Genomic DNA, 15,832 nt, shown 5'->3' with positions numbered 1-15,832 from the left:
AGTACCAAAGGTAGCTCACCCTCCTCTTTGGGAGGTAAGGGATGGGGCAGATGAGTTTGATTATTTTTTTGTGCCGGGATGTGCAAGGCACGAGCTCTAACTGCTGAGCTACATACATTCCTGGACTTCCTGTAGGTGCCAGGTATAGCACCCCTGAACTTCTTGTGGGGGAAAGAATTCCCCCAATAGCAATCCCCAGTGGATCTCGGTCACTGCTGGTAAGGCTTGGCCAGTCGTGAAAACCTACATCGGGCAAGATATGAGGATCACAGGCAGGACTCAGGCACCCGAGGCGGGAGCTCGACCTTGGAGCACCTCCTCGGCCTCCCCCCGCCAGAGCAAAGATTTAAGGCTGCAGAAGATAGTGACCAGGCACCCTACATTACTACCACTCAGACTGAACATGAGAGAAACACAACAAAAAGAAACTTTCTTTACTCACTTTTGTGATTGTTTTTAAGATAGCAAGACGAGCTGCGGGGGAAGGCAACCCCACAAAGAGAGTCTTGTCCAAGCGGCCTGGTCGCAGGATGGCAGGGTCAATGATATCTAGGGGAGAGAAGAGGAAGCAGGCAGACTTAATGCCTTAGAGCTGAAATCTGAGTATATTGATCTTTAGGAACCATGGGGAAATGATATACACATTTAATGACATTTCAAGGCAAGTGCCCTAATTGCTGGAATATCCCACTGGCCCTTTTCTCATTTTGTAAGAATCGCACCTGCTGGGGCCAGAGAGATACAACGGCTGAAATGAGTTTGACTCCCAGCATACCACTCAGTTCCCTGAACACCCGCAGGAGTAATACCTGAGTACAGAGCACGGGGTAACTCCTGAGCATACTAGGTGTGGCCAAGAAGAAAAGAAAAGATCACACGTACTGTGCTAAGGGGGGTAACTCCAGGCTCAGGGCTTGGTAGTTACACTAAAGACTCTCACATACAGGCATGTGCTCAGTCCTTTAAAATGCTGTTCAGGCTCTTGGAAACACCTTTTAACATATATACAAATACAGGCTTTTAAAATTTTTACTTATTTTGTTTTGGCTCTGGGCCACATGTAGCAGTGGTACTGGGGATTGAAGCAGGGTCAACTGTGTGCAAGGCGTGCCTCGGCCCCTAAGTCTTCTCTCCAGCCCCAGACAATTTAATCTGAGATGACTGTGAAGAAGCTCACAAAATTCTGTGTATTACAACATTTTCCTAAGAAATCTAGTATAGTACTGTCCATAACTACTATCTGCTTTTTGAGAGCTTCAAGTGATCTAAAACACAAGAAGGGAAGCGTGACAAGATGTTATATTCTAGGAGGTGGAGGGGGTTGACTCATGTCCCAACATCTCTATTGGACAAACAAGCATCTTAAGTATCACCTAATTAAGACAGGGACCCTAATTTTTCTCATCTCCTCCCCAAACAGAGCCCTACTTGTTTCTCCCATCTTTAACACCAACTCATCCTTCCAGTTTTTCAGGACCAAAACCTGAGATCGTGCTTGATTTGATTCTTTCACCATACATAATCCATTCAAAATCCTGTCAGCGATGTGACACAATAAATCCAGACTCTTTCTACATCCACAGCTATTTCCTAGTTCAAACCACCAGCATCTTGCACCAGGATTAATGCTACAGAATCCAAAGTGGTTTCATTAATGGACTGATTGTATGGAAAAAAAAAAAATCTCTAGGTGATGATTCTGCAATCAAAAAAAAAAAAGGTCTCAAAGCTTTGACAAAATCTATCCACTCACAAATGGGATTAATATCTAAAGAATTTTCTCTTGTATCTGTTGATCAAAAAACATCCTCCAGGGGCTGGAGCAATAGCACAGCAGGTAGGGCTTTTGCCTTGCATGCTGCCGACCCACGTTCGATTCCCAGCATCCCTTATGGTCCCCCGAGCAACACCAGGAGTAATTCTTGAGTGCAGAGCCAGGAGTAAGCCCTGGGTGTGACCTCCCCCCCCCCCCCCCAAATAAAAACCTAACAAAAAACCCCTCCATTCTATCAAGTATCAAAAATAAATAAATAAGAAGCCAAATTAAAGATCAAATAGATACATTATTTCCAATATTAGGAAGACATTACTTTGTGACAAAGACAAATTCCAACAAAGGCAATATCAAAAGATCATTTTTGTAGCAAGTAGTACTGGCACAAAGAGATAACCATTTGCAAAAGGATGAAACTGGAGTATTCCTCAGAACTTAGGCAAGGAGTGACTCAACCTGGGGCAAGCCTGAAATGTGAGCACTGAAAGTGAGTTCACAGGGCTGTGCTGTGCTTTGCATGCAGGGGGTCTGGTTCTGACCTTTAGCACCACAAGGTGCCCCGAGCACAGAGCTGGGAGCAAGCCCTGAACACTGTTGGGTATAACCACCCCCTCCCTGGGCCCAAATAAGAGTAAAAATAAAAACATTTTATTTATTTATTTTGCTTTTTGGGTCACACCCAGCAGTGCACAGGGGTTACTCCTGGCTCTGCACTCAGGAATTACCCCTGGCGGTGTTCAGGGGACCATATGGGATGCTGGGTATCGACCCCGGGTCGGCCATGTGCAAGGCAAACATCCTACCCACTGTGCTATTGCCTTAGCCCCTTAGAAGAAAAAGTGTTTCTCTAACTTTGGGTTAAGCAATGATTTCTGAGGTCTGACATAAAAGTCTCTGACCTCTGAGCTCCCCAGGAGCAGCTCCTGAGCACTGCCACGAATACTGCCGGGTGTGGGCCAAGCCTCATCCCCCGATAAATCAGCGAACTGAATTTATCAAAGGTAAAGATTTGTTCTTTAAATAGTAACATCAAGAGGGTGGTGGGGAGACAGTACAGGGTCAAGGTGCCGTCTTGCAGGCAGTCACTCTAGTTTAATTTCCCAGCACTGCTTACGGTCCACAAGGCCTCTGAATGCCACCAGGAGTGACCCCAAAACAAACTGGAATAGAAAGAGGTACTGGGATAGATGAATGGTACAATGCTTGTCCATGGACTTCAGTTCGGCATATAAGGGCAGCGCTGTGACTGTACATTTGACTGTTCATGCACATACGTGGTCACGGCAGTGTTAACCCGTGATCACCAGCAGCAGAGAGAGAGCACAGTGCCCAGCAGGATGAAACTACGAGCACCACAATGAACTAGGACCCCCGTCACCGCAACAGCAAAGAGAAGGGAAGATGGGAAAAGTGGAGAATCAAGCCAGATGGGAAAAAAAATACGAATCACTTATCTCACTACAGACTTAGGGCCCAAGAGACGGTACAGGGATTGAGGCACTTGCCTTGGCATACACATAACCCTGAGCACCGCCAGGAGTAAGACCTGAGTACAGAGCCAAGAATGAGCCCTGAGCACAACTGGGTATAACCCAACACCACCCTCCTCCAGGTAATCATCAGGGAAGTGCAAATTAAACTATGAAGGAACACTACTTCACACCCACCACAACTACTGTAATGGGGGAGGGGGGATAAACACCTCCTGGTACAGAGGGTTCACTTCAGGGTCTGCACTCAAAAGTTCATTTCTAGAAGTCGGTTTTTTTAAAAAAAGAATTAGGATCAGAGACAGTATGGCATTGGGTAAGGTGATTGCCTTGTATGCTGCCAACCCTGGCTGGCCCTGCCAGGAGTGACTTCAGCCACTGCCCATCTTCCACAAAAAAAACCCACAACCCTAAATCTGTAGATTAAGAAGACTATACATCTAATGAAACTTATTATGAGATCAGAAAGTGAGATACTGTGATGTACAAGAAGTTATATTTCAGTCATTTGAATGGCATCTATTTTTCATATATACAGGCTCTTTACCCACAGTTCTTGGCATGCAGTTCCCCCAAACCCTTGCACTTTCCAAAGTGCTGTGTTAAGTCAATGGAGGTGGCTTTGGGAACCTGCTGAAGAGTGGGGGCTTGGGGCTGAGTTCTACCAGTAACTGCTAACGAGTTCCCAGGAGCCTTCACAGAAACCCAGAAGGAACAGGGCTAGGGAGCTTCCAGACAGGTGAACATGTGGAGTTTTGGGGCGACTTCACCCCTGGAGAGGGCACAGATGAGGAGCCCGCCCCACCTGCCATCCCTCCGTCTTTCCTGTTTCTCTTCCTGTTTCTCCCCACCTGGGTGTTCACTTGCAGCCTTAGAAAACAAGTAAACTGGGGTGAGAGACTCTACACAGTGGCCAAGGGCCCATGCAATGCCCAGGAATGATCCGAGTTCGGTCCCCGGCACCGCAGTGCCCCCAGTCTCTGAAGGAGACAGGAGCACCCCCTGAGAACTGTTGGGGTTGCCCTGCCATCCCATCCTGTCCCCAAACACCTTGCTGGGCAAAGAAAGTAGGAGCAAGTTGGATGAGTCTAGTACATCACTCAAGACCCAGGGTTGAGAGGGCCAGGGAGGGAGCGGAGTGCTGACGCTGGGTGGGTTTCCTGCTCCCCGCACTGACCCCACTGCCCACCCCTGCAAACAAACAAAACCAAGCAGTGAGCCATGGGAACCTTCAGTTGACAGCGGTGGGCGAGGAGCACAGTAACGACCAGGCTTTGTGGATGGCATCTGAAATCTGCGGAGGGGGCCCTGGAACCTCCAGTTTGTAGCCAGTTAGTCAAAAGTCCAGGCCATGCCAGTGAAGTGGAGGGTGGACTCGAGTTGGGCGCGCACCCACGGGGTTCATTCAGGAAGCCGGAGAGAGAGAGCCTACACCTAGCACAGTGGGTCTCATGAGTCACTGAACAAATACGCATTGGGTCCAGCTCAGTACCAGGGTACCTGAAATCAGCAGAGGCAATTCCAGGAACTAACTTCATTTTAAAAGGCAGCATTGTGCCACTGGGTAAGACACAGCATGGCCATAGCATCCAATCCACTGATCAACTGACTTAAAGAGGGACGTTCCATGGAACCTTTCAACCATGTGCCAAGGACATTCAGAAGGAAAAAGGAAGAAATACTGCATTTTACTTAGAATTTAAGAAGCTCTTTATGCTCCTATAAGGACATACATTTTTCTGTTGCTTTTCTTTGCAGGGGGTGAGGTGGGGGCAGGTGCCATAACTGGCTGTACTCAGGGCTTACTCCCAGCTCTGTGCTCAGGGACCACTACTGGTGATGCTAATGAAGCCATATGGAAGGTCAGGGATTGGGGGTCAGCCATGCTCAAGGCAAGCGCCTTACCTGCTGTACTATCTCTCTTACCCCTTGGGTAGGAGGTGTAAGTCATCTCTTCTACCATCTGACAAATAATAAGAATTAACAAAGGCTGGAGACTCTGAACTAGAAGTTTCCCAATTACACAAGTGCAGAGAGAATCTTTGCTCAGAAGCAGTGTACACAGCACGATCTATTTGTATTTCCAACCAAGAGAGCAGAAACCTTTTCTGGATACTACACTGTTTCTGGTAGGAAACAAACTTAAGTAATAAGGAATAAGTAAGTAGACAGTATGGGTACTTGTGTTTTGTAATTGTCTGTATTACACTGCTTTTTTTTTAAATTTTTTTTTGGGCCACACCCAACGTGCTCAGGTGGTTACTTCTGGCTCTGCACAGAAATTACTCCTGGCAGTGATCGGGGGATCCTATGGGATGCTGGGGATTGAACTCAGGTCGCCATGTGCAAGGCAAACACCCTATCCGCTCTACTATTGCTCTGGCCCACAGGTTTTTTTTTTTTGTTTGTTTGTTTGTTTCTTTTTAAAGCAACTCAACTATATTCTTTTCCAGGAGTTACTATTTGAAGTTAAGAACACAAAATGTGTAAAAGAGACTTAAAGTCAGTGGACAAGGTATCATTTGTAAGAAGTCATTATCCTTCTCTGGTTGAGCACAGGGAAGTGGTTTACTTCCAAAACAGAGTGTAACTCTTAACACTTAAGGGGGCTACCAATCAATGATGAAGACTGAGAGAAGGACATTAAAAATACAGTAACTTTAAGAGGTTGGAGAGAGATTATGGTGGGTAGGATACTTGCTTAGAATGTAGCGGATCTGGCACAAGTGGTTCCCTGAGTCCCTGAGAACACTGAAAAAGTTCTCTTCCTACTTGAGTTCTAGGAAAATGAGGGAACAAGCCAAGTGAGAAATGTTTGATTAGACAGGAGATGAGGGAGGAAGGCTAGCGGTAAAGGCAAGTCCTGAAATAAAACCTGTTTATATCAGAGGCCTACAAAGCAACCAGCCAATTATCTTATGGGATACAGAGTAATTAGGGCTTACTTCGGAGATTTACTATCATGATTAAATGATATAACACAGGATGTACTTATTACAGTGGTTAGAAAACAAATGCGATACAATTAGGATTTTTTGGAACCAGAGAGGCTGAGATCCAAATCTATGTTTCACTACTTATTAGTCATGTATCTCTGAGCAAGTAATTTAACCTCAATGATCTGACCTCCAGTTTTTGTCACAATAATATGTGTATATAAAGCTGCCTTCCTCATATGGTGGATGGAAGCTCTAGCAAGGTTAAACATTAAGCAAAAGCCTCAACAACCTGTTTGCTATTACTGATGAGTTTAAATAGTACAGAACTGCACAGAAAATAAAGTTAAGTTTACTTTGCTTTCTTTGTTCTGAAAGAAAACTACTTTTTTCCAAGCACTTTCTCAGTCAACTGCAAAACCTTTTGCTTAGTTTTTTAGGTGAGAAAAATAGCAATACCCTTGTTCATTATATTTCTTCCATGCCTCATTGAATTCCAGCAAATCTGATTGAGCTCACCTTTAAAATATATCCCAAAGCTCTACACTGACCACTTTTACCAAGACCACTTCAGTCCTCCCCTGGACAATGGAACTATGAGCTTAGAAGATCTGCCAAGAAATTCTGTGAACATATGTATCTAGGTAACTCTCTTTCCTTCACATTTCACTGAGTTTCTTTAAATAAAACTATTTTAAGGTCCAAAAAGCATTTCCCTTGCTTTTATGGTCAACCCAAAGTTCAATTCCCTCATAGTCCATATATTCCCCTGAGTCCTGCCCAAGAGTGATCCCAAGAGTATAGAGTCAGGACTAAGCCCTGTTCACCACCAGGTGTGGCCCCTAAACAAATAAGCAATTTTACTTTACAAAGAAAAGAAAATTTATGTGATGGAGCTGAAGTGAAGCACTTACCCTATGCAAAATTATAAGGTCCATCCTGGCACTGCCAAGGTGTGGCTACCCCCAATCCCACCCAAAATAAATTCTATGAGAATACAAAGAAGATGGGCTGGAGCGATAGCACAGCAGGTAGGGCGTTTGCTTGCACACGGCTGACCCAGGATCAATTCCCTGGAGAGTCTGGCAAGCTACTGAGAGTATCCCGCCCGCATGGCTGAGCCTGGTAAACTACCCGTGGTGTATTTGATATGCCAAAAACAGTAACAAGTCATCAATTTGCTCGAGTGGGCCCAGTAACGTCTCCATTGTGAGACTTGTTGTGACTGTGTTTGGCATATCGAATATGTCACAGGTAGCTTGCCAGGCTTTGCCGTGTGGGCAAAATACTCTCAGCAGTTTGCCGGGCTCTCCGAGAGGGGCGGAGGAATCAAATCGGAGTTGGCTGGGCCGGCCCCATAGAAGACAAACACCCCACCCGCTGTGCTATCGCTCTAGCCCGCAATTACAGCAATACAGAAAAACCTCTGATTTCTACTGGAGAGAGTTGAAGATACTGCTGAAATGACCCTGGCTTGCTGCCAACATTCATCATTCAAGGATATGCTACACTTCAAAGAGGGATCGCTAAAATGTATACTGTCTTCCATTTTTTTTTAAACAGAAACCTGAAATTCAAGCCATAAATCATCCAGGTTAAGCACACCTGCTTCTAGCCTAGAGAGATATTATGGTAGGTAGGGCGCTTGCCTTGCATGCGGCTGACCTAGGTTTGATCCCTGGAACCCCATATGGTCCCCCGTCTAGGAGCAATTCCTCGGTGCAGAGACAGCAGTTAAGGTGTAGCCTCAAATCATCCCCCTGCATCCCCTAATCCTTACAAAAAAGAAAAAGAACACCAGCTTCCAAGCCAGCAGGAGGTTATGCTTTGCACACAGGACACCCAGGTTCATTCTGAGCACAGCTGTAAGTTAGAAGTAGGTATCACACTGTTGGGTGTGGCCCCCCAAACAGAAAAAGTAACCGTTTCCACTCTTGCTTCATTAATCAGTACTCATAAACCCCTTTCCCCAAATTAGCACCTCTGCTACTGGGACCAGATGAAGCACATGCTTCCTTCCCCGAATTTCCCCACTAAAAACCACCAAAACCCCAAATACTACATATCACACTTAAGATGACACTAAAAGCAGGAGAAAACAAGGAAAACAGTTACAGACAGCAGGAACCAACAAACAGAAGACTGAGATGAGCGCCCTGGATCTTAACTTTATGTGCCCTACCCGGACGGTGGTGGGGAAGTCAGAGCCTCGAAATAACTGGGGCAGACAGGTCAGGCCAGCCAGAAATATTTGCTTTGCCTAAAGGACCAGGAATGGGGAAACTTGTAAGACAGAAAACTGTTTAGTGGGTACCTGCAACACTCCAAACAACACAGAAAACAACAGTGGCCTCAGCACCACCAGGGCCTGCAAAGGTCAAGCGTGTCCACTAGGCTTCTACCCCTGTCGGGCAGTAAAGAGACAGTCCCACCCCCACTGAGAGGGACTTCCCTCTCAGCCTGGGAATCCAGAGGCCCACGCTTGGCGTCATGGGACTCCAACAAGTGCCTCTCGCCCTCTTAGCAAAGATGGAGCTAGTGGGGGCCTGATGGGCAGATGATGGATGTTCTTGCCTAAGAGCCACGAGGCTTCTCTCCACCCAGGGAGTGTTTACAGAAGCAAAGTCATGGGGCCAGAGTTTCAAAAAACTAATGGCTGAAGTGGTCTCCAACATGCAAGACATAAAACTGTAGATTCAAGAAAGAGAATGAATAGAAAAAGTTCACCTGGGACAAATGAAAATTTCAAAAAAGTTCACTTAAGGTAAATCTGAATTTCTGAAAACTAAAGATCAGGGGGGAAAAAATCTTGAGGGATCAGAAAGATAGTACAGTGGGTAAGGTCTTGCATTTGGCTAATTTGGGTTTGATCCAGGGCTCCCCACATGGTCCCCTGAGCCTACCAGGGGTGATCCCTGAGTGCAGAGCTATGAGTCAAGCCTGAGCACTGCAGAGTGTGTTCCACAAACCAAGAAATCTTAAAAGTATTGCGGACCAACACCCTATATTCACAGAAGTGGCACCTGAAGACAAATAGCTTGTCTTCAACAACCAGGGAGGCAAGAAGGAAGTGCACATTTTTCAATACCGAAAGACCTGCCAATGCAGAATTCTGTACTTAGCAATGACATACTCTAGGGATGAATATGAAATCAAGAGATTTTCAGTTGAATGAACACTAAGAAAATGTGAGACAAGCCAAATGAACTTAAAAGAATTGTTCAAAAGAAAGTTCTTGAAACTAAAATGGGGGGGAAGAAAAAATTTTTGGAATATTAGGAAAAATGAAACATAACAATGGAAGGAGTAGAAATCTGGGTAAACAAAATAAAATTTTCTTCTCTACTTGAGGTTTTAAAATTATGTTTTAACACTCAGGCCGAGCCTCACCCACAAGTGAATCTGCAGAAAACCCAGGTATGAGGGACTGGTGACTGAAAACTCTGGGTTCAACAGAACTGGGAATGGGTGACCTCTGCCCATGCCCGCCCCCCCCCCCCCCCCCACACACACACATTTCTGGCAACTTGGAAGTCAGAAGTGGCTTGTGGGTGTGACTGGCGCCAGACAATCTCATCAACAGCCACGATCCAGAGATTCATTGTCCTCTCTCGGAAGAGAGCATACAACGACAATGCCATAGCCATGCCGCTGCCGGACTCCCGCAGCAGGCTGTTCCATTGGGGGCAATCCAGAGGGGGGGTGGGTGAGGCCCCTCCCCGCCACAAGGGACCCAGCTCCAGCAAATGAAAACCTCCAGAACTCAACCACCGCCATGCTCAGGCTGAGCCTCACCCACAAGTAAACTTATCCCTGGACCGACATCTCATACCTCATACCACTCAAACTCTTAAGAGCAGTGCACCACATTTGACGGGGTTTAAAGTAGTAGGCAACCAATCTTAGAGGGAAATACATTTTTATAGACACACTCACACACTCTCTCTCTCTCACACACACACACACACACACACACATAAGCACACAGGTTCAACCCTTAACAACATTATTAAATGTAATCAAATATTGTGAACTACTTTACAAACTTATAATAAAACTAAAAAAAATAAAATTATGCTTTATATGTGGGGCCAGAGGGATAGGTAGCACAGCAGGTAGGGCATTGGCCTTGCATGTAGCCGACCTGGGTTCAATCCCCAGCATCTGATATGGTTCCTCGAGCCTGCCAGGAGTAGGCCCTGAACACTGCCAGGAGTGGACTCCAAACAAACAAAAATCATGTTTTATGGAGGTCTGAATGACAGTGCAGAATTTGTATGTGGAGGGCCTGGTTTGAGCCTAGGCACGCATGACCCCTAGAGCTCGGCTGAGGGCTGAAGCCTGGTCAAAAACCCGGGTTCCACTCCAACTCCACTCTGCCCACAGCTGAAGCAACACGGGCAACACTGTCTTAGGTGCTTCTTAAAAGATGGAGAGGGAGATTTAAGACAAGTATAGAATAAAGGGGGAAGAGTAAAGAAACATAAAGGGTGCAAGGGACACAGCTCAGCAGTAAACACAATTTCACAAAGAGTCGAAGCAAAGTGACATCCTGGGTCTGCGTTTCAGCACCACCAAAAATAAAAATAAAAATAAAAAAGGAAAGACTTAAAGCAGAAACTTTTCCACCCTTCACATGAACTGATGAAATAATAAACTGTGATGTTATGTATATAAAATACACTATCAGAAAAAAAACCCAAAAGTTATGAAGAGATACAATTAAAAACAAACAAACAAAAAAACAGCTCAATTTTTAAAAAGGGGGTGGAGGGGCCAGAGTAGATAGGGCGTCTGTTCTTGCACAAGGCTGACTTGGGCCCAATCCCTTATATCCCATACGGTTCCCCAAGTACCGCTAGGAGTAATTTCTGAGTACAGAGCCAGGAGTAACCCTTGAGCATTGCTGGGTGTAATGCAAAAAGCAAAAAAAAAAAAAAAGTGGGAGGGGGGCTGGGTTGGAAGAGGAGAAATGGTACAATAGTACAGCAAGTGAGTGGTGGCAGGAAGGGGTGACTGTACAGAGGGTAAGGCAGTTGCCTTGCCTGAAGACAATCCAATTCACTTTCAGTTTTAATCCCCAGCACAGCAGCATGTGGCCCTGGGGTGAGCTTGCCGGGCTCTCCAAAAGGGGCGGAGGACCATGTGAGCACAGTGCCGGGAGTAAGATCTGAGTACCAACTGGTGTGCGTCCCCCACACAACAGAACGAAAATCATTCACATCAGTTACAGAAAAATGTACGAGTTCTAATATATTAAAATATAAATTGGAGCTGGAGTGATAGCACAGCGGGTAGGGTGTTTGCCTTGCACGCGGCCAACCAGGGTTCGATTCCCATTATCCCATATGGTCACCTGGGCACTGCCAGGGGTAATTCCTGAGTGCATGAGCCAGGAGTAACCCCTGTGCATTGCCGGGTGTGACCCAAAAAGCAAAAAAATAAATAAATAAAAAATAAATTGAAACTACTTGAAGTCACGGTCCTCCCGTTTTTCATCGATTTGCTCAAGCGGGCCCAGTAATATCTCCATCATGAGACCTGTGGTTACTATGTTTGGCATATCGAATACGTCACGGGTAGCTTGCCTGGCTCTGCCATGCGGGCGAGTTACTCTAGGTAGCTTGCTGGGCTCTCCAAGAGGGGCGGAGGAATCGAACTCGGGTCAGCCCTGTTGGCCGCTTGTAAGGCAAACGCCCTACCGCTGTGCTAAGCAAATGGCCTAAATATTCAATTTAAAAACAGGGAATGGAGGATCAGAGAGATAGTACAGCAGGCAGGGTGTTTGCCTTGCATACAGATGACCAGGTTCGATGCTCAGCACCCCATTTGGTCCCCTGGTATGCCAGGAATGATCCCTAAGTGTAGAGTCAGGTCCTGAGAAGAACCAGGTGCAGCCCCCAAACAAAACCCAAATAGGAAATGGGACTGGAGAGTTCTGTGGGTTGGAGCATATGCTTTGTGTGTAGGCAGCTGGGTTTGATTCTCCTATGGTCCCCTGAGCAACAAGGAGCAGCACTGAGCCAGGAGCAGCCACTGGGCACTGCCAAGTGTGGCCCTAAACTGGGGGGGGGCGGGGGGGGGGGAGCGGGGAGCCCTTTAAAAGAAACTAGCAGAGGAGATTTTCAAGCTGATCCAACTATATGTTTTCAAGATACAAATAGTAAGTTTATAGTAAATGGACAGAAAAAGATATACCATGCAAACATCGTAGCACTATCCTCCCATTGTTCACCAATTTACATCTCCATTGTGAAGCTTGTTGTTACTGTCTTTGGTGAGATACTCTCGGTAGCTTGCCGGGCTCTCCGAGAGGGGCGAAGGAATCAAACTCCAGTCTGCAGGGTCGACCACGTGCAAACATTAATCAAAAGAAAGCAGGAATGGCTACATAAACAGCAAATAAAAGAGATTTCAGAGGAAAGGAAGTTGTATGAGACAGAGAAAAACATAATGTAATGATATGAACAAACATTGGCCACGAGGTCAGTTTTTTTTTTTTTAAATGAGGTTCACTTTTTTTTGTGTGGTGGTGCCAGGAATCAAACTCGGGGTTTCACACATGCAAGGCAGGCACTCTACTACTGAGGCCCAGCCCCAGTGTCCAAAAAGCCAATCCTAGCTTCTTTTTAATGGGCCACGCCCACTGGTGCTCAGGGGAACGTTAGTGGTGCTGAGGATCACACCTGGGTTGACCGCATGCAAGACAAGTGCCCTGCCTGCTGTACTATCTATCTATCTGGCCCCAAGAAATCAGTTCTAAATGTGCCGGCACAACAGAATTGCAAACTGTATTAACAACCCAACAGAACTGAAAAGAGAAAACAGATAAATTAACAAGTATAATGAAAAGACCAAATGAAAAGCATGAGCACTCCTAGCCCCGTGCCTGAGTGTCTTCTGAACGACTCTACTTCCACCAGCACCTCGTAGCGCAGGGCAGACCCTGGCGCTATCATGCAGGCTGCCTGCTGGGTTCTTGTGGCTTCAGAGCAGTACCTACTTGTTTCCACCTCCTGGTGATGCGCTGCATCAGGGAACTTTCTGTGTGCTTCCTTCCTTCTGTGTACTTCTTCGGTGAGGTGTCTGTTTAGACAGACCCTCAGCCCTTCTCCTGTTTTCTCACTGCTGAGCTTTAAGAGTTCCTTGTGTATTTCAGATACCAGCTGACCTTAGGCCATTGCAGTCCACTCTAACAAAGCACCACAGGGGACGGAGCGATAGTACCAGGGGGGAGCATTTGCCTTACACATGGCTAACGAGGGCTACACACCTGTTCCCCATACGGCCCCCTGGGCGCTGCCAGAAGTGATCCCTGAGTGTAGAGGCAAGAGTAAGCCCTGAGCTCTGCAGGATGTGACCCCCAAAATAAGAATACCACAGATTGGGTGGGCTTAACAGACACCTTTCTTTTTCAGGATCCTGGACGCTGTTTATGCCTGGGGAGCCAGTGAAACCCTCTCCTGCTTCAGGGACTGTGTGCCCACCTGTGCCGTGTCTTAAAGGGCCATCAAGTGGCTGGAGCTCAGTGGATGCCTGCAGGCGAAGCAGGTGCCCCAACCTTCCGAGCCATGATCACTATCCCTGCCAACATGTAACTTTGCTCAGCAGGAAGAGTTGAAGGCAGGGCTCTGAGGTTGCCACTCTACAGGAGGGAACCAATCCTGTCACGAGACCCCACATTTACGAACAAACTAATTCCCAGAGACTCCACCCCTAATGTGACAACACGGGTTTCAAACAGAGAACTCAGGGAAACAGACATTCAGTCTACCGCACAGTCCTTTCCACAAGTGTTCTCCAAATATTAACCTCCAATTGGGAGCTCTAAAATTTTTTTTAAATTTTATTAAAGAACTGTCATTTACAAAGTGATTGACAGCTGGGTTTTAGACATATGCTCTTGGAGCTTATTACTATTATTATTATTTTGCTTATTACTATTATTATTTGTAAAATCTTATCATACCGAAGGTTGTATGTTCACGGGCTCACTGGATGGCACTGTTTCACCGCCTGCGTTCGGTGCTCTTAAGCCACTGTGTGTGGCCTGGATCGGAACGGCTGTTGGCCAAGGGCAGACGGAAGAAAAAACGGGGGCCAGGCCGGTCTATATCAATAGTAGTTTATTCCGATCCTCTTCACTCCTGTCTTTCTCTGCCTCCTTCTCTCCTGGGCCCCAGTCTTGGAAACTCTCTCCTTCTGGCTCTGACTCTGGATCTCTGGAGCCCGAGCTCTCTCGCTTCTGACCCCTTTTCCGAGCTTACGTCTTAGTTTATATAGCAGTCACATAAGGCGGTGACATAAAGGTGGGTTGAATACTGACGAATCAACAAAGAGAGGTAAGACCACTCCTCCAGGAGATTAACTCAAGGATAAAATCTCATCTACAGAGATTACTTCAGATTACTAGGAGATCCACCCAAGGGTGGGATCCCAACAAGGGTGTGTTCTTCCTTCAGTTAGTTAATCTACTTAAATAGTTGTAATAAATCTACTTCTAATATTTCTAGCAATGTCATTCTGTATGAGCACAGTAAGAGATATAAATTTAGTTTGGTTCTTCCTGAGAACATCTCACTATACATTTCGCAGTCCTCAGGCCAGGTTAATCTTCCTAGCTCCAGCAGGGTCCTAGTCTCGTCGTTACTTACTTTTGGATCATGACAGCATTTGTCCATGATCATGCCCTCAACTTATAGTTGAGTATCGTGGCTCTTTGGCCTGGCCCATTTCGATGCCAGGGTAGCTCACTGCTTGCCCTGGGTCCATTCAGTCCCTCGTCGGGACCCTGCTTTTGGGGTGCTAGGAACTAAGGGCAACTGAGTCAAGAAATCAGATGCCCAGGAGTAAATATTATTCGGAGTCAATCAACTCCCAAGTTACAAAGCATAATATTAACTGTCTTCTTGTGTCCACACAGAAAGGACATTGCTTACAAGTTCAGTGTTCTTTAGATGGGTGTGACCTGACAAACCTAAGCTACCTGAGGAAGGACAAAAGAGTGTTATCCTACAATTATTATTATTGAAAAAGAGATTTTATTTCAGAGATTAGAAAAGGGCAGGAAGTCTCTCCCAGTATACAAAGGGGTCCCCTAAACAGGATTCCTATGGCTTATCTTTTCTCCACCTTAACCAGGACTTTCATAGGGCAAAAGTTTCATTGTAATGAAATTCAACAAAACAACTTTCCCACTAGGAGAGAGCATGAGCAAAGCATGCTTTGCAGGAAGTGGCCTGGGACTGGAAGGACCCTGCATCATACAGCCCCCAGCACCACCCAGCACAGAGCTGAAGGCAGCGCGCACACCCCACCATCCTTGTACCACCAGCTGTGGCACCAAAAAACCCTCAACAAACAAAACAATTTCTTTCTTCCATGTATTATGCTTGCACTGATTTAAATAACTATTAGCAAACCCACTGTTAGGGACACTTCCTGTTATCTTCTAGTTTGTGGCTTTAGGGCACTTTGAGTTAATATTTGTGAAAGATACAAAGTCCGTGTCTAGAGTCTGGGGGAGGGGGGTTGGGGACACAACCAACCCAAAAGTAAGCGCAGGGCTTACTCCTGGCTTTGCTCAGGGATCATTCCTGGCAGAGCTAAGGGGACCCTATAGGTAGTTGGGG

General features: G+C 46.2%; 1 protein-coding gene across 1 annotated transcript in view; it reads right to left on the bottom strand.

Annotated features, from left to right (window-relative positions):
* The window catches only part of NVL (nuclear VCP like), an 88,683-nt gene that overhangs the window by 21,176 nt on the left and 51,675 nt on the right, over window positions 1–15,832 (bottom strand). Inside the window, exon 19 of the mRNA XM_056132318.1 lies at window positions 443–549. Within this exon, the coding sequence (XP_055988293.1) occupies window positions 443–549 (107 nt within the window). The remainder of the gene's footprint in view (window positions 1–442; window positions 550–15,832) is intronic.

The sequence above is a fragment of the Sorex fumeus genome, unplaced genomic scaffold (genome assembly GCF_029834395.1).
Source record: "Sorex fumeus unplaced genomic scaffold, SorFum_2.1 ptg000007l, whole genome shotgun sequence".
In the NCBI taxonomy this organism is placed as follows: Eukaryota; Metazoa; Chordata; class Mammalia; order Eulipotyphla; family Soricidae; genus Sorex; species Sorex fumeus.
This window is presented reverse-complemented; position numbering and strand designations above follow the sequence as displayed.